This window comes from Paramormyrops kingsleyae, chromosome 5 (assembly GCF_048594095.1).
Source record: "Paramormyrops kingsleyae isolate MSU_618 chromosome 5, PKINGS_0.4, whole genome shotgun sequence".
NCBI classification, from domain to species: Eukaryota; Metazoa; Chordata; class Actinopteri; order Osteoglossiformes; family Mormyridae; genus Paramormyrops; species Paramormyrops kingsleyae.
In genome coordinates, this window is record NC_132801.1 from 1,526,300 (window position 1) to 1,552,569 (window position 26,270).

At 46.1% G+C, this 26,270-nt stretch overlaps 1 protein-coding gene across 3 annotated transcripts in view; it reads left to right on the top strand.

Moving 5' to 3' along the window:
* The first annotated feature begins 1,047 nt into the window (after positions 1–1,047).
* LOC111859933 (dynamin-2-like) overlaps positions 1,048–26,270 on the top strand; it is a 38,959-nt gene continuing 13,736 nt past the window's right edge. For 2 of the 3 annotated variants that reach the window (XM_072711827.1, XM_072711825.1), the window contains exons 1-13: positions 1,049–1,495; positions 11,434–11,507; positions 14,141–14,290; positions 14,376–14,579; positions 14,783–14,881; positions 20,751–20,911; positions 21,187–21,329; positions 21,429–21,564; positions 21,937–22,004; positions 22,675–22,813; positions 25,749–25,835; positions 25,942–26,012; positions 26,108–26,153. In XM_072711827.1, coding sequence (XP_072567928.1) covers positions 1,335–1,495; positions 11,434–11,507; positions 14,141–14,290; positions 14,376–14,579; positions 14,783–14,881; positions 20,751–20,911; positions 21,187–21,329; positions 21,429–21,564; positions 21,937–22,004; positions 22,675–22,813; positions 25,749–25,835; positions 25,942–26,012; positions 26,108–26,153 — 1,539 coding nt within the window. In that variant the 5' untranslated portion in view covers positions 1,049–1,334. Of the gene's footprint in view, positions 1,496–11,433; positions 11,508–14,140; positions 14,291–14,375; positions 14,580–14,782; positions 14,882–20,750; positions 20,912–21,186; positions 21,330–21,428; positions 21,565–21,936; positions 22,005–22,674; positions 22,814–23,923; positions 24,063–25,748; positions 25,836–25,941; positions 26,013–26,107; positions 26,154–26,270 lie in introns of all 3 variants that reach the window. The other variant, XM_072711826.1, reaches the window with a different exon arrangement.

Below are 26,270 nucleotides of genomic sequence, written 5' to 3' on the forward strand. Positions count from 1 at the left end.
TACACCATACCGACAGGTTCTCCACCTCCCTCAAGTAGGCCGACTCATCGTTGTTGGTGATGAGTCCAATTACCACTGTGTTTTCTGCAATCTTCACAATGGTGTTGGAGCTGTTGGAGGCAACGCAAGTTATTGGAGGTAGCATTTGCAGCACTGCACTATGACTATGTATGCATGTCTATGCATGTATGTAAACATAATCTGCGCAGCCCAAGTTCAGACCACAGCCCGGCACTGTGTGGAGATGATGCACCTCATTTGTTTATTCAAAGTTATCATCTGAATAGAAAATCATTTCACCTGCTGTGTTACTTCTGACGCCTGCGAATACTGGAAAATATGCGCTTTCCAGTAGACTCATATATATATATATATATATATATATCAGGGCACATCATGCACTGCGCAAGTTCTTCATTAGAGCGCTACTGAATATTAACCGAGGTTCCCAACACCTGCAGGTCCACTGATTGTACGTGTCATTTATTGCCACCATGTGGACACAGAAAATAGAAAACACAAGGCAAAATGTTTCACTGAATCGCAAAGGAAAATATCTGCCGTCAGATCAATACAGGATCTTCGCTGATATTTAAGATACAGATAAGTGAACATGTTAGAATTAAAGAGCATGGAAAGGTCACGGGTAACGTACTATCTTTTAAATATTGAGACTTCGGTGAACATGAATAATGTATGGATAACTTCTTAGATTTCTAGTAAACATCCAGAAAGGATAGTGAAAGGTTATCGCTGATAATAAATACCAAAGTGTACAATAAACACAGCACCAGTAATCTATAATTATGTCAGATTGGAAGTTTGACTAAACCTGAACGAAGTTCATTTATTACAGAAAACTAGGTGGATAAAAAGCCAAAACCACCCCAAGTAAAATATACACCCGAGGACGCGAGTGACAGGAGAAATGGCCAATCGTGAGACTCTATGGAGTTCCGCGGTCCTGGGCTAAATATAACGACCTCCCTCACTTCGCCAATAACAGAGCTGATCGGCCAGACATTCAGCTATATTGGCCAATCAAGTAACGGTCGTTTGACATAAGGCGTGGTCGCAGTATCCAAGCGGAGGTCGGGTGTCGCCTGACCGGATGGTTGAAGTTTTGGGTACTGACTGGAGTTTTGTTTTATATATTTTTTTAATGCCCTGGAGTGTGCAAATTATATATTGGCATCTTTTGATAACTTTGCAAACATCCCTCGACGCCATCCCCACCTCGTCGGAGGGTACGCTTGAGACAAAAACGGAGAGGCAGAGTATTTCTGCAGCCCTACCGACTGTGAGGCAGGAATCCAGCTGAGGCGTGCGAAGCCATGGGGAACCAGGGTATGGAAGATCTGATCCCGCTCATCAACAAGCTCCAGGACGCCTTCAGCTCCATCGGGCAGAGCTGTAACTTGGATCTGCCACAGATCGCGGTGGTCGGCGGGCAGAGTGCCGGAAAAAGCTCAGTCTTGGAAAACTTTGTTGGCAGGTAATGAGGAGAACGAGTGCTGACGTGGGGAGCGCTGACATGGCGTTCGGGGCGCATCGGCTTTTTCCCTCGGGCTGAGCGTCCTGGGAGAGCTGCGGTCCGTCTCGAAGCGTCCTTATTCACGGTCATATTTGACGCTTCTCTCATTCTCGGGATAGTATTAGGCCGCCTGTGTCACAGTTGCGCTTGGGCTCCTTGAGGGAGCTAGGAGCTGGTTTAAAAATAACGGAAAAAGCAGGACGTGGTTTACGCATATGCTAAAATGGGGGAAAACTATGAAAAAGGTTGAGGGGGGGGATATGGCATGATTTTTTTTTCGTTATACACAACACCGTGGGTTCTCGGATAATGCAAGATTGGCTGTCGCCGGTAATTTGTGTACTAGGTAGCGGACTGAGTAACTGTGACGGTAGAAATTAAGTAGTTAGATATATTAATGAAGTAAAGCCTGTTTACTGAATATACTACCGTTAAAGTCGACTAGAAATTTTCGACCGGCCGGCGTAAGCGCATCTCTTCAGTTTTATCGAACTTTTCTCACGCTCATTCCTCCTGCTTTCCCTCGCGCGGCTCCCAATCTGTACTTACGAGCTTTCTGGTCTCGCTGCCCGGTTCGAGCCGGGTCCTCGCGGTCACCCCGGTGCCTCGTGAGCTTTTCCGAAGGTGGCGGTGAGTGAAGCGTCCTTTACGGTTTTACAGCTGCACATGTAAACTGTTGAGGTATTTACCGGAGTTATTTTTAATTTGTGTTTGTCGTTTTTTTGCCAATCCAAGTGCACTATATAGGCTTGATGGCGTTTGAAGGGCATCTAATTGCCTAATTGACACTTAGACTCAGCTGTGAAAAGTGGGATGCTACCATATTACAACACGATGAATTCGGTCCAAACCGAGACTCATTTAACATCTGCATGTAGAGCGAAAAACGCGTCGATATTGGGTATTAGACAAAAAATTAAGAATTAATTCCCCTAGACACTTTTGGCCAACATCGCTTAAGTAGCAGTGTTTTAATACGGCTCCTTCGCTTGAAGGAAACTGTACTGCTGCACTTTTGCATTTTAGTGCAGCCACACATGCGACCCGGTGTGGTGGCTTACGTACATGGTTTGTCTTTGCATTGATCAGTGAGTGACGGGGAAATTGATTGGGCCTGTTGCCCAGAAGCCGGTGGCCTAGAACAGCCCGGTCTTGGCGCACGTGAACAGTGACGTCATGGCAGGAAGACTGACTCAGGACCTTCTCTAGTATCTCAATGTATATTTGAATGGGTCAGTGTAAGCTTGTTGTTCTGACGTTTCCCTCTCTGCGTGTCCTATTTGATGCTGTCATTTGTGCCTTTTATTGTTTTTTTTTTTTTCTTTGTGGTGTTTCTTTACAAAGAGTAATGACCCTTAACCAGCCACTCCCTACCTCTGAAACTACTGACTCCCAGTTCTGGGAACCGTTTCTTTTTTTTCTTTTTTCCTCTCCTACTTTTCAAATTAATCATATATAATTGGCAGAACTCTTCATCTGTGGAACTAATCTGCCTCAGGCTGGTCACCCGTGTTTGTAGTGTGGTGCGTTCTTATGCAGCCAGCATGCAGCACATGTCTACCTCTCTGTCTGTGATTTATCATCTCACATGTGTGTCGCCCTCGGTCTGAGGTGATGCAGCATTATCTGCATGACAGCCCCATAATGCCACTAACAGGACAGATTGGGGTTAGAACCCTCCACGGTGCCAGCTGGACACTGTGGCCTGAACAATGACCCTTCAGTCTGCTGCCTCTGTCTTTCTTTGTATAATTACTTTGATTCTTCTGTTTTTTGTTTGTCTGTTCTTATGTTCAGTCGTGCATCTTAACTACGCAAAGTGCTGCTGCCATAGTGGTTGTGCAAATAAACATTGAACATGATTGGCCATACTTGTATATTATGTGGCTGTTCATTTGACATGGTGCTGAATGGACTAACTTGGCTTGGACAGATGTGTAAATGTTTAAATATGTTTGGATTCTTCAGAGCACTTTTTTTTTGAGAGGGAAGTTGCTTTTTAAAAATGTTTTACCACTAACTTAGTGACTGATATGGAAGTCATTGTACTTTAGGTTACTTCTGTTGCCTTTGTGATGTGAGGGAAGTGTCATGTCCTGTGAGTTAGGCCCTTTTTGAGCAAACATTCCAGTTTTTTCAGTTGGCAGTGCTTATAGTTGTAATTGGTTTTTCCCTTTAGCACCATTGACCTGGATTTAAATGACGACTGACTGGGTGTAATTCTGTCTCCATCGTCACTATAAGAACTTTAACCGTCTGCAGCCTAGAAATTAAACTTCCATAAATAATAACTTCCAGAGCAAGGAAGGAAAGGATGCATATAGGGAGGAATGGAATTTCTGCACTAGTGTTGCCAGGGATACCGAAATTTGCATGAGGACCCTCTTGCTGTAGATGTTGGGGTTTTGGCACTGTGTGTGTCGTACTAACTGGGTCTGGGACCAAGGGATGAATTTCATCAGAATGCAGTTACCCCGTCCCGCTGCATTTGGAGGCTTCCCTGGCTTGTTACTTTCTTCCTGGGTGTGAGACGCAATTTCTCTCAAGGGGAGAACATCACTGGTGTTAAAAGCATCTCTCTGAGAGAGACATGCAGAGCAAGTGCACCATTGAGTGCTAACTGTCACACACGAGTATCAGTCATAATGGCCTTTCGGGATTTGTTGTTTTCAGTCTCTCGCTCCCTTTCACACTCTCATCCATTGTCGTTAAAGGATTCTCTGCTTTTCCACTTTGATCTGTTTTTGGGCTGCAGTAACTCCTCCCTGGCCTCTCGACTGCCCATTCGGTCCGCATGCCAGTCTGGTCCAAAAGAAGACCTGCAGCTTGATGCCATAATGGGTCCCACCAGTGCTGCTGCCATCATGGCATGCACGTCCCAGTACTGTCTGAAGTGACCATTCCCATGTATAATTCACAGTGCTTCTGGATGCTTAAAATGCAATGAGCTCAGAGGCACTCTAAAGTGGTTTGTGTAAAAATGGCCTTCTTTCAGGGAAGAGTGGACAAGGTTGATTGAAACCAGCATTGACTGATTTGATTTTGGTTTGCAATTCGGTCTTATTCTGCATGTTTTAATCTTTAGCAAGTTTTAAAATGCAGTTCAGATTCTGCTGGAAGGTTTTTTGGAAAAACTGTGTTGGATTAAAATGCACAGCTGTAGATGACATCAGTTTGGTTTGTTTTTTTTTTTTTTTTTTTTTCTTTTTTTTTTTCTTCTTTTCATGACATGGTAGTCTTAAGACCATGAGGGAAAAGTGGACTGGGCAGTAAACTGCCTCTGGGCTGGACGTCCTCCAGTCTGACTAATCACAGCACTCCAGCTACATGTCTGTTACGGTTTCATCTTTGCTCTATACTATAAGGTGAGCAGAGGGAGGTGTGTCGGGCAGAGGGAGGTGTGTCGGGCAGAGGGAGGTGTGTCGGGCAGAGGGAGGTGTGTCGGGCAGAGGGAGGTGTGTCGGGCAGAGGGAGGTGTGTCGGGCAGAGGGAGGGGTCTCGGGCAGGAAGGTGGGGCAGAGGGAGGTGTGTTGGGCAGAGGGAGGTGTGTCGGGCAGAGGGAGGTGTGTCGGGCAGAGGGAGGTGTGTCGGGCAGAGGGAGGGGTCTCGGGCAGAGGGAGGTGTGTCGGGCAGAGGGAGGTGTGTCGGGCAGGAAGGTGGGCAGAGGGAGGTGTGTCGGGCAGAGGGAGGTGTGTCGGGCAGGAAGGTAGGCAGAGGGAGCCTCCAATGGCACCTCCCGCCCCCCCTTGAAGGTTTTTATTTAACTTTATTTTCTATATAGCGCCAGATCACAATAGAAGTCATTTAAGGTAACCTTTCCTATAGAACAGGTCTATACATTGTCCTTTTATTAAACAAACTAAATAGCCTTATGTTATCTTTTTTACACAATAGCTTGTCATTTTTGTCTCTACACAGTCGCGCGTTTACAGTTCTCCAATGCTCTCTGTTAGGGATGCACCGAAATGAAATTCTTGCCCGAAGCCGAATAATAATGAAATGCTTGGCCGAAGGCCGAAGGCCGAACGCGGTGTTTCGCATTTTTTTCCATTTATTTTGCCAATTTTTTCACCATTACAATAATTAAATAGTAAAAGTTTGCTTTTTACTATTTTGTGTTGCTTTTCAGAGAAATAAATCAAATAACAAAAATACAATTTCAAAATATTTATTTAACACTGAACATTTTTTTTTAACATTCCAGCAGATATTATACAAAGCACAATATAACTTAAAATAAATAAATTAGTAAAATAAAAAAATATTTTTATTTGGCCATCTTTGAAGCCCCCCTTCTTGAATAGCCTATGTTAGGCCTATAACTGACTGCTGAAAGAATGTAACTCTGTATGTCTACAACAACAAATGTGCATTGAATAGTGCAAAAAATGTGGATGAACCCACAACAAATGAATAACTGTCCTAGACATAAGCCTACTTAGCCTACTTCTTCAGGAAAAGTGGCAGGTTCTTCTTTATGAAAAGTAGCTTCTCTGCTTTCTCACATGAAAGTCGGTTCCTCTTCTCATCGATGACATGAGATGCAGCACTAAACAGTCTCTCGCTGTCTGTGCTTGTGCATGGAGCAGACAAGTACCTGCAGAATAGTTGAAATTTTTATTGCAGTTTTCTGACAGTTGCTCATTTCAAAACGAACAATGTCTTCAAGATAATGAAATGGTTGAAACCCAGTGTAGGCCTACTATTTTACTACACTGAAAATAGTTACATTTTCACAAAATACTACCTATATTTTATATTATGTAACACTTTACAATGTTTCCTTTTGTTAACATTATTGCATTAACTAACAATGAGCAATACATTTGTTATGGTATTTATTAATCTTCGTTAATGTAAGATAATAAAAAATATTTAGTTCATGTTAGTATAAGTGCATTAACAAATAGGCCTACCACTTTTGATACTTTTTAATTCAAAAATTAAAAATGTGATACTTAACATTTACTAATACAGTATTAAAACTAACATTAAGATTAATAAATGCTTTTAATAAGGGTTTTTCATTGTTAGTTAATGTTAAAAATAGAAACTACTTATAAAATGTTACCATAATCCAAAATATAAATAAAATCTTAAATTAATTTCCCATAGAAGTAGCCTACCTGCGTGCCATCTGCGCCAGGTCGGGAAAGTGGCCTTGATTGGTCCTCCAAAATTCGAGAGGGTTATTGCTCCTTGGGATGGGGACTTCTGAGAGAGAACCATCTAACTGTTGAGCGGTTGAGCTTGTCCTCTGTCTTGCAAATGGGTTATTCTCTTGGAGGATCTCATCGAACATGTCAGACAGCGAGACTGTGCGCGGCTCATCTGTAGTACGAGCCCGTTTATTCTCTGCGCTGTTTTCATCTCCTGCGCTGTGCATCACTTGACCGTCTCCATCACCTAGCGGCTTTCCCAAATCCAACTCGGCCTGGATCATTTCTCGTGTGCGCAGCTTTTTCCCCACATCCAAGTAATGATCTTTATATCGTGGATCAAGCACAGTCGCGATGCAGTACAGGGGTTCTGAGTCCGCCTGACTAAATCGTGTGCTGACAGCTTCTAAGAGCGCACTTTTAGTTGTTTTAAGTCCGTGGTCTGCTTTAGTGCTGCAAGTAAAGGTATGACGTCTGCCACAGATGCATCAGATGAGCTTATCTCTTTTGTTATCTGCTCAAAGGGGGCGAGAAGAGAGAGAACGTTCTCGATTAACACCCACTGGTATGCGGTGAATGTCGCGGGCAGGTCATGATCTGCTATGTATGTAGCCAAGACTCGCTTGTGCGCAAAAAGGCTTTCCAGCATATAATATGTACTGTTCCACCTTGTGCTCACATCTTGTTGGAAACGTTTTTGTGGCGTTCCGAACTGTTCTTGGATAGATTGTAGGCGCGCATAGGCAAGCGGTGAATGTTTAAAATGGCCAACAATTTTCCTGCCTATCGCTATCACATCTGCTATACTGCGCTGACTCAACAATCCCTCGTTGACCGCCAGTTGAATTGTGTGTGTGCCTTACACCGTATGCCTTTCAGATCACTATTTTCCATGGCTTTAGCCATATTTCTTGCGTTGTCACTGAGTACCGCATGCACTTTAGATCGGTCGATACGCCAAGTGTCAAACATGTTGGCGAACGCCTCGGATATGGCTACAGCTGTATGGGACCCTCTAAACTCTTGTGAGTGAAGTACAATCTTTTGTAGCTTGAAATCTGTGTCGATCCACTGCGCAGTTAAACTCAGCATACTGGTGGGGCTCACATCCGAGCTCCAAATATCAGTCGTGAAGCTGAGGGCTGCAATATCTGTAGCCAAGAGCTCATGGACGTGAGTTGAAACGACGTTATACATCTCAGGTAAGCACACGTCTGAGAAATGCCGTCTACTAGGCATGGTGTAACGGGGCTCAATATGGTCTATAAGCCTGCGAAATCCAACATCCTCTACAACAGAGAATGGTTGATCATCCAATGCGATGAATTCCATTATCCTTTTAGTAATACCTTTAGCTTTGGCACTGTCATTGGCAAACTTTTGTGCCTTTTCTAAGAAGTCAGCCACAGATGGAGTGGGTGTCCTAGGACTGGGAGGAGCTACTTTCCTTTTCACTGCTGCTGTTGCCGTAGCCGCCGCCGTGTCTTTCTCATACTCTGCATGATGTTCGGGGTGTCTTGATTTTAAGTGATAAATTAAACTTGAAGTGCTGTACGTTTTTGCAGATGCACCCCCTCTGGACAATTCAGCAGAACAGTGTCTGCAAACGGCCGTTTTTGCCTCTTTCTCTGACACTTTAAAGTGCTTCCACACTGCTGACATGTTTGCTGCATAAAGCACGCGCCTCTCACTCTACGCGGGTTACTATTTGATCGTGTCATTAAAAACGTCATTGTTCGGCAAAATTTATTCTGCCTTTTTACTTATTCGGCCGAACACCGAAAGTGCTTTTTTTGGCTATTTTCGGCCGAATAATTTCAGTTGCCGAACATTCGGTGCATCCCTACTCTCTGTATCGTGCGTGACGGTGAAGGTGAGCACACTCCCACCAGCGGACAGAGAGCGCGCATTGGAAAATATGTTGCATCAACCAGCAGAAAAGCAGACAAAAATGAACAGGGTAATAAACACGTTTCACAATGGGATTTTCTGCTTTAAACTAGAGATGCACCGATACCGATATTCGGATCGGTATCGGCGCCGATCCAGACCTATTTGACGGATCGGGAATCGGCCATGCGTGACCGATCCACGTCCTATACTTACTTATTTAGTTTTTGGCAATCAATCGCACGACAGCTCTTTCCCATTTTACATGTGTGTTTTTGCGGAATTCAAATCGAACGCTATCACTGCCCCTAAGTCTTTTTTGCTACTCAGTGGGTGTGAGTACAGTGACTTCCGCCTGCTGTGAGGTCATGCGCATACCCTTCGCAGTACGAGGAGCGTAAGATAAGACGTGACGATCTGGGAGTATTTTAGGCTTTTAACAGAAACCGGAAGCACAGCGTTTTGCAATCTATGTAAAATAAGGTTTTGAGGTGGGAATAGCGTTTAATGGAAAATCCCAACTGCGAGACAAAACAAAGCAATGGATGATTTGGGAGTCGCTAACTTAATTGGACTGTTTTGCGAACTCGTTCCTTGTGATACAAGAGGGGCTGCCATCGCAACAAAAGTGTAACTGCGCTGATGCCAATGGGAGAAAAACTGTTAAAATTTTAAGCATTCGCCACTTGTGTATATTTGCTTTGAAGATATTCATATTGAACTGCAAATGCCTCAAAAACGCTTAAAACAAATGAAGTGGAACAGTACGTTATGTATGTTTGTAGCAGCCTAATTAAATATTTTTTGTCATACATTTTTTCCATCTGTATTTACTAGCTTAAAAAAAATAATATGTAAAGTATAACAAAGTAAAAAGAGCTCTTGTATCGGAATCTGTATCGGTGTCGGCAGTTGTGTATCGAAATCGGATTGGAACTGAAAAAACGTGGATCGCCCATCTCTACTTTAAACTATCACTATTTTAAGCTATCAGCTATCACTTTTAAAGCCTAACAGTTGATGTATTTGCAGGTCAAGACAAACATACACAATAGGCTGCAAGGAGACCATCTCCAGATCTCAATAAATGGGCCAGACATTTCTGATTTCCCATATCAAGGCTCTAGAAATGTTCTTCCAGAAGCCCAGAAAGATACACTGCAGTGACAAAAGCTGCACACTTTGTGGATAATTGTCATAAAAATAAATGTTCTGATGTGTAGTTCAGTTGTTATATTGACTGCTGTCATTAAGACAGCCCTAGGGGAAACACTGAATTTATAATAAATGTGTCGGGGCAAAGTTACGAGCCTGGGACAGATCAGGACAAAAGAGAGGTAGCTAACGGCAATGTAGGGGTTAGTATTGATAATGCACTTTAGTGTGTTTTAGACAGTCTCATAGCATTTAAGGGTCATCATTAAATCAACTTCACATTTATAAAAACGCTCAGCTTGGCTTGTCTCCAGGGAACCCCACACATCTCCATGTGTGGCTGAGGTGAATGTGTGTCTTTAATGTGCATTAAATACATAAGGATGGATCCTCCATACGTGTTGTGTGGGACTGACTGGTTTGAAGTTAGATTACCCTTCAGGGCCTTGCCCTGGCTGTCAGGGGAGGTAGGTGACTGGTGTTCAGCACCTTTCAGGGCTGTGCGCATCGCTGCCCTGTAACGTGTGTGTGTGTGTGTGTGTGTGTGTGTGTGTGTGTGTGTGTGTGCATATGTCTGTCTGTCCTTCTGTCTGTCCCCGTCTGATCATGTTATATTTGGTCCCCCCAGTGTGATTAAAACACTGTTATGATTTTCGGTCCCACAATGGGAAACTCAATGAAAAACCTGTGACCCCAATCAAGAAAACTAAAAATGTCTTCTATTTTGTTTGGTAGCTTATGGTTAAGGTTAGGGCTGGGTAGGGGTTAAGATTGTCATTGTTGGGATTAGGGTTATGCCCACGGAAATGAACTGAGAGTCCCTATAAACATATGAAGTGTGTGTGTGTGTGTGTGTGAGAGAGAGGGAGAGATGGGAATTCAAATTCTGATCAGGCTGTCCAATCAATGCCTGTCGCACAGAGAGGTATCTTTTCATCCTCCCTTGTTCCCTCACCATCACTCGCTGTATGTGGAGGCCAAACTGCAGCCCCCACCGCTGCAGCTTCAGGACAGCAGCCTGTCTGGCTGTTTCTGCCCAGCAGTAGCGCTGCTCCTTTGTCAGGCTATTTGCTCATGTGTGCAATTGGTAATAAATGCCGTCATTCATGTAGATTAACCATCCATTAGTTTTTGGGAAATGTGCTATTCTCGACTACCAGGTCATGTCTTATTTGAAATTATCATACAGAAATGTCCTATATCAGCTTGTTATAAGCTGTTTTGGGTTAAATACTGACTTTACTCCATTGTCTGTGTGTCAGCATCGTATCATTTTATTTGTACTGTAAAACTGAACGCACCGGTAGAACATGGTCCGATACAGCCATTGGCTGGTGAATCAATGGCGTCATGGCAATAAGTGGGTGATACTTACCAGGAGACTAAGCAATCCGTAGTTTAAGGTCTGTGTGATGCAAGATGTGAGGCTTTTTTGGGGGAAGATTGTCTGTTATGGCACCACATGTCCCTGGAGGTGTGGCTTCCGCTGGTGGTGTGCGGAGCGTGTCCATTCTGTCTGAAGATGTATGCGGCTGCCTGTGTTTTATAAGCCCCAGCTGAATTCTGGCTGCACAGGCTATCAGCCCGAGCTCAGCGCTTGGTGAAAAACGCGCCGGCCTCCTAAATGGGCTCACTGTGCACTCCCTTGCTCTGTGACAAAGGGCTTCCTTGTGTCTCCCTCCTGCTCCACTGTAGGGACTTCCTTCCCCGGGGCTCCGGCATCGTCACCCGCAGGCCTCTCATCCTCCAGCTGGTCAACTGCGGTACAGGTGGGTTTCTGCCGTCCCACGTCTACCTGCCTGCTCACCCGGCTTCCTGCTCACCCGCTGCCTGGTTTCATTGTGTCCCTTGTAGCACTACCAGTCACAAATAATCTGGGTTACTTACATTTTCATAATACATATTACAGGACTCGCAAAATTCCTGAATCCCTGGTAACCTTTTGGCCTGGTATTATTGAGATTTTGGTAGCCCAAAATTAATTTTGATTGGCCCAAATAAAAAGACTATTTAAAACTTAGATTTATTTGAGAAAGCAATAATAATAAAATGATGATAACCTGGGACGCAGCGTGGTGAAGTATCCTTCTGCATCACGGACATCAGAGGAACGCAAAAAGAAAGGACTCACTCCCTGCAGCCGCACATCCAGGGATAATATATCGATCAACAATTTGCCTTTAAAACACATTCACTTATGTGCGATCAAGCCACATTTATTGTAATAACAGGCACAGCACTGTAACGTTAACATTACATCACAGATCAACATAATTGCTTAGCGTTACCATTACATGATGAAAATAATATAATACTAAACAATATATAATAAATTAATAATAAGCAGGAGGTTTATTTTGTACTTATCTATGACTACACAGAAATAAAGAAATAAAACCTCCGTTATTATCCACGATGTTTAAAAAGCAGCTAATTAACGATATTCTCATCACGTAACTGGTGGCTCAACCATTTTGCTTTCAGTGTGAGTCCCATCCAATAATATCTATTTTCTCTTTATATAGTTTGCTTTTATATAATGTTAGTTCATGTCACCTTGTGCATTGTACTGGATATGATTGGTGTATTAATATGGCCATAATTGTTTAACATGCTGGGAGTAATCTATTACCGTGACTGATAGTGCACCAAGACGGCGGTGGGCAAATAGCGATGAGAGAGCTTGATTGTCTAAGGACATTAGGATAGCAATTTTGTGAACCCTGAATAATAATAATAATAATAATAATAAACAGCACAGAGAGAATTTATGGTAAATCTCTAATAATAATAATAATAATTATTATTATTATTATTATTTATTTGGCTTTTTCTGTGTGAAGGTGTTTCCTTGTCATGTGTATATAAGAGATAAAAGAGTTGGGCAGTAGAAAGACATTTTGGGTGGTGTAGGTACTTGTTTTATTGCTGGAGACCTTTGCATTGCTTATTTATTTATTTAGCTGATTACTCTTTTCAATGTCGGTGGTCTTGTTTGGTCTTGGTGGCCAAATGTCCTTGCTCTCTCTCCCTGCAAGCCGCATCCCTTTTGTTAGGTGGTGATTAAATTTGGATCAGGTCACATAACACCTTTTTGTGTTTATATGTTGACGGAAAGCCTATCCTCGTCCCCATTTCCAGCTCTCACGGTGGTGCAGGTTTTGGTTTACACCCGCGGCCGGTCAGCCAGAGCTCTGACCTTTGGGCCGTTCCCTTTGGCAGGCCATCAGCCGTGGCTTGACCCTGGTAACCTCCGGGTGCACTTCTGATTGCAGAGCGAGACGCTGTCTGCTCTACGTTCAGCCTGTGTTCCAGTCTGCTGTGGGTGTCCCCAAATTGCACTGCTTTTGTTATTTGGAAAAATCTGTGCTTAAGTTGGTAGAATGACGGGAGTTTCAACTTTGGGTGCAATTTGTCTGGATGATAGTGGTGGTCCTCAACATGATGGCTTCGATTAGCGGTCCTCGTCTCTGTAAGTTGGTCTTTACAGCCTCATCTCCACATGTTCTCCTACGTGTTCCCAGCCTGGTCCCATGATGACGGAGATGAAAAAGCATTGTTTAAAGCCACCCACCCTCTAACTTTATGAACCATTAATCAACAGCAAAGAGCTTGGGGAATAGAGCCTACAGTCTTAATTTACCAAGATGATTGGAAATGCCGAAGTCTCATTGGTGAGTGAGACTCCTTCACGTTAAGGTCCTGCTCTCTGTATCCGTATGCTGGGGAATTTGCAGCTGAGTCAGCCATTAGTGTTTCAGTCATATGATTCTCATTTAGCCAGGGCAGCAGGTGACGCACTCATTAGGGACCCTGAAGGTTTCCAGTTCCCAGAAGCCCCAGCAGGGGATGAGTTGCTGTGAAAGAATATTCAAGAATTTATTTTGGCAAGAGATATTTATTCTGTCAACGTGGGTGGGGGGGGATAACTTGGTTGCTTTGACTAGAACTTCCTCAAACAACATCACTGCTCCTCAAAGATCATGAAGTTTTAGTCACCCTTTCTCATTTTGGGTGTGTGTGTGAGTGCAGTTCTTTGCTGTCTTTGTGTGTCTATTTTCCTGCAGTTTATCTTGTTGTGGGTCACAGGATGCCAGCATAGGGCACGGGGCTGGGGTCCACCCTGCCTTAGAAGTGCCAATTAACCTGACTACAGGGTAAAATAGCAGCATTGTAACCGGTGCCTCACTGGTAGAACATTAAGACTCTGCGGGATGTGGAAGCCCGGCTCTGATGGTGCTGAACAGAAGCAATGCTGTCAGGCTGACCCAACAAAACAAATTTGTGGCCTTCATTCTCTCATTTAACGGCACCTTCGTCACAAAGAGTGATGCACCTGCATGTGTTGAAGTGTCAGCGTGTTCTCCTGGCTTCACCTGTCTGTCTGGATGGCCCTCTGTAGAGTATGCTGAGTTCCTGCACTGCAAAGGCCGCAAGTTTGTCGACTTCGAGGAGGTGCGACTGGAGATCGAGTCCGAGACGGACAGGATCACAGGCTCCAACAAGGGGATTTCGTGTGTCCCCATCAACTTGAGGGTGTACTCCCCCAACGGTAACACACACCCCTATGCCTCATGAGCGTCAGTCGACTGTTGGAGTCAGACACACACACAGACCATGCCCCTGCTCATTTGCAGTGCTGAACTTGACCCTGATTGACCTGCCCGGGATGACCAAGGTGGCAGTGGGTGACCAGCCCATTGACATTGAGCATCAGATCAGGGACATGCTGATGCAGTTCATCACCAAGGAAAGCTGCCTCATCCTGGCTGTCACGCCTGCCAACACTGACCTGGCTAATTCCGACGCCCTCAAGGTTGCCAAGGAGGTCGACCCGCAGGGTAGGATTCACCGCCCGGCTTCAGAGCAGGACTGGGGACAACCGCAGGACATAAGAGAAGAATATAGGACAGTGCTTACCTCCTGGGCTGTTAGTCTGCATTATGTCAGGAGTGTTATTCTTTATATTTAATGTAATGATTAGAGGAGGAATACTGTTGCCATGGTGATGATGTATCTGGTGTCCTCCCCCCCCATGTCTCAGGGATGCGCACCATCGGTGTAATCACCAAACTGGACCTGATGGACGAGGGGACAGATGCCAAGGAGGTGCTAGAAAACAAGCTGCTGCCGCTGCGCAGGGGTATGTCAATGCAGTGTCAGTCATGCTGGTGTGTATGCGCGCCGCTGCGCAGGGGTATGTCAATGCAGTGTCAGTCATGCTGGTGTGTATGCGCGCCGCTGCGCAGGGGTATGTCAATGCAGTGTCAGTCATGCTGGTGTGTATGCGCGCCGCTGCGCTGGGGTATGTCAATGCAGTGTCAGTCATGCTGGTGTGTATGCGCACCGCTGCGCTGGGGTATATCAATGCAGTGTCAGTCATGCTGGTGTGTATGCGCACCGCTGCGCTGGGGTATGTCAATGCAGTGTCAGTCATGCTGGTGTGTATGCGCGCCCCTGCGCAGGGGTATGTCAATGCAGTGTCAGTCATGCTGGTGTGTATGCTCGCCGCTGCGCTGGGGTATGTCAATGCCGTGTCAGTCATGCTGGTGTGTATGCGTGCCGCTGCGCAGTGGTATGTCAATGCGGTGTCAGTCATGCTGGTGTGTATGCGTGCCGCTGCGCAGTGGTATGTCAATGCGGTGTCAGTCATGCTGGTGTGTATGCGTGCCGCTGCGCAGTGGTATGTCAATGCGGTGTCAGTCATGCTGGTGTGTATGCGCGCCCCTGCGCAGGGGTATGTCAATGCCGTGTCAGTCATGCTGGTGTGTATGCGCGCCCCTGCGCAGTGGTATGTCAATGCCGTGTCAGTCATGCTGGTGTGTATGCGCGCCCCTGCGCAGTGGTATGTCAATGCGGTGTCAGTCATGCTGGTGTGTATGCGCGCCCCTGCGCAGTGGTATGTCAATGCGGTGTCAGTCATGCTGGTGTGTATGCTCGCCGCTGCGCTGGGGTATGTCAATGCGGTGTCAGTCATGCTGGTGTGTATGCGCGCCCCTGCGCAGTGGTATGTCAATGCGGTGTCAGTCATGCTGGTGTGTATGCGCGCCCCTGCGCAGTGGTATGTCAATGCCATGTCAGTCATGCTGGTGTGTATGCTCGCCGCTGCGCTGGGGTATGTCAATGCAGTGTCAGTCATGCTGGTGTGTATGCGCGCCCCTGCGCAGGGGTATGTCAATGCCGTGTCAGTCATGCTGGTGTGTATGCGCGCCCCTGCGCAGGGGTATGTCAATGCCGTGTCAGTCATGCTGGTGTGTATGCGCGCCCCTGCGCAGTGGTATGTCAATGCAGTGTCAGTCATGCTGGTGTGTATGCGCGCCGCTGCGCTGGGGTATGTCAATGCCGTGTCAGTCATGCTGGTGTGTATGCGCGCCGCTGCGCAGGGGTATGTCAATGCAGTGTCAGTCATGCTGGTGTGTATGCGCGCCCCTGCGCAGGGGTATGTCAATGCAGTGTCAGTCATGCTGGTGTGTATGCTCGCCGCTGCGCTGGGGTATGTCAATGCAGTGTCAGTCATGCTGGTGTGTATGCGCACCGCTGCGCAGGGGTATGTCAATGCGGTGTCAGTCATGCTGGTGTGTATGCGCCCCGCTGCGCAGGGGTATGTCAATGCGGTGTCAGTCATGCTGGTGTGTATGCGCCCCGCTGCGCAGTGGTATGTCAATGCGGTGTCAGTCATGCTGGTGTGTATGCTCGCCGCTGCGCTGGGGTATGTCAATGCGGTGTCAGTCATGCTGGTGTGTATGCTCGCCGCTGCGCTGGGGTATGTCAATGCGGTGTCAGTCATGCTGGTGTGTATGCTCGCCGCTGCGCTGGGGTATGTCAATGCGGTGTCAGTCATGCTGGTGTGTATGCTCGCCGCTGCGCTGGGGTATGTCAATGCGGTGTCAGTCATGCTGGTGTGTATGCTCGCCGCTGCGCTGGGGTATGTCAATGCGGTGTCAGTCATGCTGGTGTGTATGCTCGCCGCTGCGCTGGGGTATGTCAATGCAGTGTCAGTCATGCTGGTGTGTATGCGCCCCGCTGCACAGTGGTATGTCAGTGCGGTGTCAGTCATGCTGGTGTGTATGCGCGCCCCTGCGCAGTGGTATGTCAATGCCGTGTCAGTCATGCTGGTGTGTATGCGTGCCGCTGCGCAGTGGTATGTCAATGCGGTGTCAGTCATGCTGGTGTGTATGCGCGCCGCTGCGCAGTGGTATGTCAATGCGGTGTCAGTCATGCTGGTGTGTATGCGCGCCGCTGCGCAGTGGTATGTCAATGCGGTGTCAGTCATGCTGGTGTGTATGCGCCCCGCTGCGCAGTGGTATGTCAATGCGGTGTCAGTCATGCTGGTGTGTATGCGCGCCCCTGCGCAGTGGTATGTCAATGCGGTGTCAGTCATGCTGGTGTGTATGCGCGCCCCTGCGCAGTGGTATGTCAATGCAGTGTCAGTCATGCTGGTGTGTATGCGCGCCGCTGCGCTGGGGTATGTCAATGCAGTGTCAGTCATGCTGGTGTGTATGCGCCCCGCTGCGCAGTGGTATGTCAATGCGGTGTCAGTCATGCTGGTGTGTATGCGCGCAGCTGCGCTGGGGTATGTCAATGCGGTGTCAGTCATGCTGGTGTGTATGCGCGCCCCTGCGCAGTGGTATGTCAATGCCGTGTCAGTCATGCTGGTGTGTATGCTCGCCGCTGCGCTGGGGTATGTCAATGCCGTGTCAGTCATGCTGGTGTGTATGCGTGCCGCTGCGCAGTGGTATGTCAATGCGGTGTCAGTCATGCTGGTGTGTATGCGTGCCGCTGCGCAGTGGTATGTCAATGCCGTGTCAGTCATGCTGGTGTGTATGCGTGCCGCTGCGCAGTGGTATGTCAATGCCGTGTCAGTCATGCTGGTTAGGCCTGTCACGATAACAAATTTTGCTGGACGATAAATTAGATTATTGCGATAAACAATAATATCGCAGTGACGTCATATCCGCCAGTGCGAAATACAGCTCATTTGCTTCCGGTTTGAGTAACTATGAGCACAAGAAAGGATAAACTTGTTTCAGAAGCTAAAAAAACAACAACAATAATAATAATAATAATAATAATAATTTCCTAAGTGCACCACGTCCTCAAAATACAATCGAGTTTTTAGTTTCCACGCAAACCTCTGGGAAATTCAGCAAATCCAACATATTTATACTCACATTTCATATGTTTTATTGCCACATTTTACTTTACCGCTTATAGTGAACACGTCTGCCTGGGCGAAATTGATAATTTTTATCGGATGATCATCATAACCGATTTTCTTCTTCATGTCTCAGTCTAACTGACACGTGTATATTTCTTACATGAATAATAGGTAATAAAACGGACAACGTCACTAACTGATTGCAAAATATATTACAACCGTTTCAAACGTTTTTCAAATTATAGTACTGTACAAATTAAATTACTGAACTGTGTATTATTAAAATATGCTATATAATACAGTATAATACTCTACCTAAATATTCAATTTTATTTATACAATTTCACAACATTGTCTGAAAGCGTTCGCTGCAGCATCTCCGTGGCTCATTTTATGGCAGTTTATCATAAGCTTTGATGAGTCTATATAACACAAATCTGAATATTGAACAGCTTTAATTAAAACTCTGAGAAATTACCAGTGCTGCCATACTTTTACACTATGATGTTTGACGTGCTTCTTCATGGATCTGAAGCAGCAACCTCCCCTGTTTGACACTAGGAATAGCAAAGACAGATTAACGCAATGTGTACTTAAGCACATATAGAACAAACTAAGTTAAACATTCTCCGCTAGAATGACTGGGGATGTTCATTGTTACTTCATTGCCACATGCATACACGATCACTGTCCAGGAGTCTATTAGCGTAAGCTATAGCTAACGCCAGCCACAAAGTTGAACGAATAAGACTCCCCTTCGTATCTGTGGATGTAAGACAAGGCAAACATCTTAAATCCCCTCTCTAATTTACTCGTCGGTACTTTGAAGAAGGATTTACAAAAGCGATGTACATCATTGATCATAAGTTTGGGCAAGTCCTGTAAACGGCATGTATAAACCAATGCCATTTTTCACAGTCCGGAAATGAGCGAGCTGCATTTCCATGAACGTGAAAGCTAACGTGCAAAGAGCCCACTGACACGACAGTTCACGCCTCATTACTAGTGATGTGTCGTTCGCGACTCTTTTTAGTGAACGATGGGAGCCGGCTCCTGTTCAAAAGCCGTTTTATTAATGTTTTATAGAATTGTCCGGGTTGTTGAGCTGCCTAAACATTAAGGACGACCGTGGCCGGAATACGTTGTCTTCCGAAAAAGCCCGCCCACGAGACGGCGTCTTATTTTTAACAAGCTCAAATCAGGTCACGCTAATCAGCATCAGGTTAAACGAAGAGAGGGGCGGGTTTTTTGTAAAAGAACCGTTTAGGAGCCGGAAGAGCCCGCTCTTCTTGGTGAGCTGAGCCAAATGAGCCGGTTTGCTAAAAAGAGCCGATATTCCCATTTGGTAGAGAGAGACACACGAGGAAAACAAACAAGCATGCAAAAGAAAATTCTCGTGGCTGGAAAAATTATCGACCTCATTTTAATTATTGTGCAATTAATTGGTTTATCGTTTATCGCGACAGACCTATGTGTGCGCACTGCTATGCTGGAGTATGTAAATGCAGTGTCTGTTATGCTGTCTTGTTTGCGCACTGCTGTGCAGGGGTATGTAGACTGTGTCGGTCACACTGGCCTGTATGCGCACTGACACACATACTGTGCTGTTGTGGTCAAAAGTTTGCATACAGTTAGCACAGACATTCATGTCATGGCAGTATTGCACTTTGTGATTTTTTTCTGCTCTTTTTCTGTTGTGAAATGATTATTATAACCAAAAAAAAAACAAAAAACATGGTACACACATTTGAATTTGGGCTTTCTGAAACCAAACCAAATGGTCATAATTATACATACCTTCTAGCTGATAGTTTGAGGTTCTGAAGAGCTCCTCCTTCATTAAGCAGCAGAACAGCCCCAGGGCATGATGCAATCACCAAGCTTAACAGCTGGTACAGTGTTAACCTCTTCACCGCCAAACAACTGAGTTTTGTCTCATCTGACCATAAAACCTTCCTCCTGGAGTCTTTTTCTTTGTCCTTGTGATCGGTCACAAACTTCGGCCGAGCCTGAACGCGTCGATTCTGGAGCAGGGCTTCCATCTTGCCCATGGCCATGTAAAACTCGCTTGACTGTGGAGAGTGATGCTGTTGTAGCAGCTTGCGCTCCATGGCAGACCTATTTCTTGGTGGTTCTTGGGTCGCATCTGACCACCCAGAACAATGTGATGATCTTGCCATCTGAAATTGTTTTGAAATTGCTCCAAGAGACGTTCCTGACCTGTGTAAGTCTACAGTCCTCTTTGTCCAATCAGCACCGAACTCCTTGGACTTTCACAATGGCCTTGACACCAGTTTAAATGACATTTTGGAACTCTCAGCACCGTGTAATTAATAATCTAAGTAGGTGTATGTATATGTGTATTATCTATCCCATTTGGCAAAAAATTGTTCCTGTGATGGTTTTAGAAATCCCACAATAAATGAAATTTAGCATTATTATTATTATTATTATTATTATTATTATTATTATTATTATTATTATTAATATTAATATTAGAGATGTGTGTTGTACAATGATTCTGCCACCAAAAAAGCAGTGGAGTTGTGGAGAACATCGAAAGCCCAATACTTCATGACAAGCTTGTCAGTTTTTGTAAGTGTATATAAACTTCTGACCGCAGCTTGAGGTCATCAGAACCTTGTGTCATCGAAACCTTTCAGTGGCGACATCCTGTTCAAGTTGATTCCTGCGCAGCCTTAGCTGTAATGTCAGCGGGTGCTTTCAGGCTCCCTCTTCCCTTTTTGCTAACTGATATAAAGGACGTCTTCCTGCCGCCGCCCAGGGTGACTAAGACCCCATTCAGGCTCCTTTGCAGCCTGCCCCACTCAAGGCTCACCGCTGCCACCTACAGGTTACATTGGGGTTGTCAACCGCAGCCAGAAGGACATCGATGGGCGGAAGGATATCCGAGCTGCGCTGGCGGCTGAGAGGAAGTTCTTCCTGTCGCACCCGAGTTACAGACACATGGCTGAACGCATGGGCACACCTCACCTGCAGAAGACCCTCAACCAGGTAGAGGGTGTGGTCTATGGTTGCACTGCCCCCTTTTCCTTCTGAGGCCTGCTCTTTTTCGTTTCATCCTCATGGTCTGCATACCTCTTGCTGTCTTCATCCATCGTTTCCCTTAAAATGAAATGTAAATCGTAAGCTTATTTATACCACTCACGGACATTTGGACACTTGGTTGCTGTTTTGATGACATACAGAAGTGTTTGATTGCGATGGTTGAAGGGAATGAAGGTGCCTCCCTCACCCCTTCTTGTCCTCCGGTGCCCCCACCACTATAGCAACTGACCAACCACATCCGGGACACCTTGCCTGGGCTGCGAAACAAGCTGCAGAGCCAGCTGCTGTCCCTGGAGAAGGAGGTGGAGCAGTACAAGAACTTTCGGCCTGATGACCCCACGCGCAAGACCAAGGCTTTGCTACAGTGAGTGCTCCAGCAGTCTGTCGGTGGTCTGTCATGTTGACGGCCTGTTATGGAGGTCTGCAGACGCACACGCATGGATATGGACATGCTGCCCCACAGGATGGTACAGCAGTTTGGTGTGGACTTTGAGAAGCGAATTGAGGGCTCGGGAGACCAGGTGGATACGGTGGAGCTTTCAGGGGGAGCCAGGATCAACCGCATCTTCCACGAGCGCTTCCCCTTCGAGTTGGTCAAGGTACATCGCCAGTTACCTTCGATGGCACCAGTGTTGTTACCATAGTTACACACGTCAGTGGAAATGCAGTCCACGATTTTCAGTGTTAATGTGCATTCCACTCAGAGATCTCTTTGGTAAAGTCTGCTTTGAACCTAACAGACATTGTAGTAAAGTACAGCGTGTTTACTGCCAGTGGTGCCTGAATAGTCTCCTTGCTCTGCCTGTGTTTGCCCCGCCTCCTATCCAAAGCGGGTGCTGAATGCTGTAGATTTGCCCGTCCACAGGGCAGCAGCAGGTGCCGCCCGCTTGACGTCCACATAAACGGTTCTGTGGAAGCCCGAGCCCTGATTGGTTGTCTCTGCTGCCACAGAATTTTTCTTTGACCCTCAGATGGAGTTTGATGAGAAGGAGCTGAGGCGGGAGATCACCTATGCCATTAAGAACATCCACGGAGTGAGGCAAGTGTGGGCTCTAGATGAGCCATCTCGCTGCCGCGTCCTGCAGATCCCATCACCTCAGTCCCCTGCGTCTCTGTGCCATGGCCTCTCCTGTCCTCCCTCTCCCTCTGTCTCAGCCCCCAGTCTCGTCATGCATTCCCTCTCCGTCTGTCTCCGTCTCCCTCTTCCTCTGACCCCAACTCTGTCACCCCCGAGTTTGCTGCTTATTCCTGTTTCACCGCAATGTTTGTCTTTTCTTTAAACAGTCCAGCTTTGACAAATGAGTGTTTTGTCTTTTGTGTGAATTCTAAATCTCTCTCTCTTCTCTCACACCCCCGTTCCTCTTGTCTTCCACCGCCGCCCACTTTGCTGTGCCTGTATGTTGTTTCTCTATAATGTTTGGGTGTGATCATTCATGTGTATTTTTCTGTGTGTGTGCACATGTGTTTTGGTTGTCTGTGTGCCCACCTCTCTGTTTCTCTATGTTGTCTTTGTTCTACATATGTCGTTGTGTAAATATGTGGTCTCTGACTGGGGTTATATAAATGTTTGGTCTGCACCCCTGTGTGTTCATCTGCATGTGTGATTGTGTAAATGTTTGGTCTGCACCCCTGTGTTTCGTCTGCATGTGTGGTTGTATAAATGTTTACTCTGCACACACGGATGTGTAAATGTCTTGGTCTGTGTGTAGGACGGGCCTTTTCACTCCAGACCTGGCTTTCGAGGCCATTGTGAAAAAGCAGATCATTAAACTGAAAGAGCCTTGCATCAAATGCATTGATCTGGTCATTCAAGAGCTCATCAATACCGTCAGGCAGTGCACCATGAAGGTATCTCCGCACGGAGGCTCTGCTGAAGGGGCGCCAGGGGCTGGCCAGCTAGTTCTGCTGTCCCGAATACCTTCTCTTGCTGTATCCATTTAGGGCGGTTCCCCCATATGTGACATGAATTGGTGTTTCTCAACCCACAGTCCCTGGAAGAAGTTAATTGGTCGGTAATTGAGCACCGGTCTGGGGCCACCGTTCCTGACAGCAGAGTGCTGCTGGTTGCCTTAATGGAGATGTATGTATGTTTGTGCACCCAGAAGTGTGACGGAGTTTTTCTGGCAGTATTACTTTCACACTTTTCCTCCGTGTGATAACCTTTTATTGGAGAGAATTGTAGCTTTCACAGTGGAGCAGGGTTGAGAAGCACTAATGGAAATGTTACCGTAAAGTGTAGAAAAGCTGGCTAAGATAATACGAAATGGACCTTCTAAAATCTTAATCTTAAACTTAATCCAAATCCAAGCACCATGTGCCCCACCCCGGCTAAAGTTCAGTGTGTTTTGGGGAAGATTGTAGTGGACCGTATCTGCTCAGGCACGCTGCAGGTTTCCTACCCCCCCTGTTTTTGAAGGGTGCCCAGCCGTTTGTGGATTTGCTGAAAGAGTAATACTACAAAACCCTCTGTGTATCCCCCCCATTATGGGACTTAACTGAATTTATGTCCTTGGAAAAAACAAATCCTATGATTTTGACCACAAGTATAATGAGTCAGACTCTTCCTGGCCCTTCACCTGGGCAGCTCCAGCTCAAACCCAGTTCATACCCTCCATCAGCATCGCTTATGGAGGGGGTTTGGCTTTTTGTGGTGTTTTATCCCTTTCAGGAGCTCTGCCCTTGACCCATCCCTGTGCTGGACATTGGGTTTCATATGAAAACCTGCAGCTTGTGCCCATGATGGTTCTCGCGTGTTGGTTTATGTCTTGTGTTGAAGTGGAAGTGCAAACTAACTAACTAAACAAAGTACCTTTTTGTCTCCTATTTTTCTTGCTGTCTTCTGTCTCTCTTGTGTCCTCTCTCTTTCTTTGCTGTAAGTACATTTTATTCCTCCGTTCTGTTCCTGCTCACCTTTCCAACTCTGCTCATTCCACGTGATAAACCCCCATAATTCCCCAGGACAGGCCTCTTTACGCCTGACCTGGCATTTGAGGCCATAGTGAAACAGCAGATCCTCAAACTGAAACAGCCTAGTTTGAAGTGTGTTGACCTGGTTTTGTCGGAGCTCACCACTCTCGTCAGAAAATGCACTGAGAAGGTAAAGACAGGAAGGAATGAATGGATGTAAGTTGAGGGAAGAGTGGATGAGAGGACAACAAGAAAAAAGAGATCCTGCCTTGATTTGGCCGGCCTGTTTTCCTGTGTAGTCCCCCTCCCCGGCTCTGCTGATTACCTTCCTCCTTACTTTCTGATCCTTGATGTCTCTTTCGAGTCATTCACTGCTCATCCCTGCACAGCAGCTACAGGATCTCTCTCCTCAGACGCTATCCTGTTGCTCTGGTCATTGTTCCTGACCCAAATCGAATCTAAGCCAGATGGATTTACCTCCCTGACCTAGAGCTGCTTGGTCTACCTCGTGTGTCAACCTGCACTGTAGCTAGAGCTCAGGTTCCTTCTGGGTCTGTACTGTTACATTTACATGCTGAAAAGCATCAATGAAATAAGACCAATACATCATTTACCACAAATACCTCCCCCCTGTTGTGTGTTGTCTGGCCTGGACACAAAACCCCTTACACTAACTGTTCCTGTCTCTTCTGCTTGGTAATTTAATTTCTTTGTGACACTTTTAAAGTGTACTCCTTGGAATTTGAACCCGCAACCCTTTGTATTGTTAGTGGAATGCTCAACTTGTTGAGCTATAGGAAGTTCCTGTAGGCTGCCATTTGCCCCCAATCTGCAGATTTTCAAGGCAAGGCGTTCTTCACCACATTGTTGTCTTTCGTGCTCTCCGTTAAAGCAAGAGAGTTCCATGATCACACGGTCAGATAAAAGCCAGTGTCTGAAAACGCGCCAGTCTGGCTGAATGGAATAATTACTCCATGGCTGTAACTGTAGACCAGCTATTTCAAGACACTCTAAACCCCAGTGACGACTCATCTCAGAGGCGCCCAGAGGAAACTGTCAGACTTTAAGTGAAGGTAAAATGACTGCTTTATTATTCAGCTCGATTCAGAGAATCGTGATGTTTCAGCGGAAAATCAGGTCTCTTCTGGGTGCTCACTAGAGAAAGCCCTCTCGTGTCGTCATGGTCTTGCTGATGGCTTAAAGTATGTTGGCAATTGAACTTGGTTTTAAAAATGCCAGTTCACAGGCCTTTGCCTGCTCCCTCTTGGGTGGGTTAAAAAAGCAAAAGGCCATGCTCTGTCACGGTGCTGTACTTGTGCGGTTGCCGTGGCAACAGCTGCATGTGTCTCCACCTTGTGGAAAATGGTGGAATGGCAGGGTCTGTTTCCTTTGCCTTTCCATTCAGATGATCTCCTTTAACTGCAGCTCCTCTGAAAAACCACCTCTGGTCCCTCTTCCTGTCTCCCCCAGCTAACACACTGCCTAATCAGAATTTTCCCATCCACTTGGAATGACTGTAATAAATACACGTTCCACCCAGCTGTATAAATCATGCATGAAGTTGGTCAGTTCTAGTTGATCTGAATGAGCTGTGTTAAGACGGTGGCCTGCCTTTTGGAGTAGAAACCGGTTCAAGCAGGTTCTGCTGTTCTGGTGTATCAATAAAATAAAACCCAGACAAACAGGTTCATTTCAAGTGGATTGTGAAAGACCAGCATGCATCACTGTCTGCTGTTTGTTGTGCCCGCATCAGCACCAGTGTGTGAGTATACAGTGTGTATACCCATAGTGTGCATTTGTCTGAGTGAGCGTGAGATTAGAGGAGATGGCATGAGGCCTTTCCAGCAGCTGCAGTCTGTGGGTGTGTCGCTCACAGCTGGCATCCTACCCCAAACTGCGGGAGGAGACCGAGAGGATCGTCAGCACCTTCGTCCGAGAGAGGGAGAGCAAGACCAAGGATCAGGTGAGACTGGAAGGGTGTGCCCCAGCATAGCACACAACAAGCAAGAGTGTTCCTATAGGTGCCAACTGAGATGCACCTCAGTATTAATGGGTGTCGTCCTGTGCAGGTGCTGCTGTTGATTGACCTAGAGGTCTCCTACATCAACACCAACCATGAGGACTTCATTGGCTTTGCCAAGTATGTACTCCAGTTCCCGACTCTTTCTCCATTTTCATGCATTTTATCTACCTGTATTCATACCTTTCTCTCTCTTCGTCCTGGTTATCTGACAGTGCCCAGCAAAAGAGCAACAACAAGAAGCGAGCCGTCCCGAACCAGGTACCCTTGATGATTCCGGTCCATTTTCACTCCCGACTATTCAGCAAGTTTCTCTGTCTGGCTCAGACCAGGTTCCTACACTCCTCACTTGCTTACTATGCCACTGTTCTTCTATTC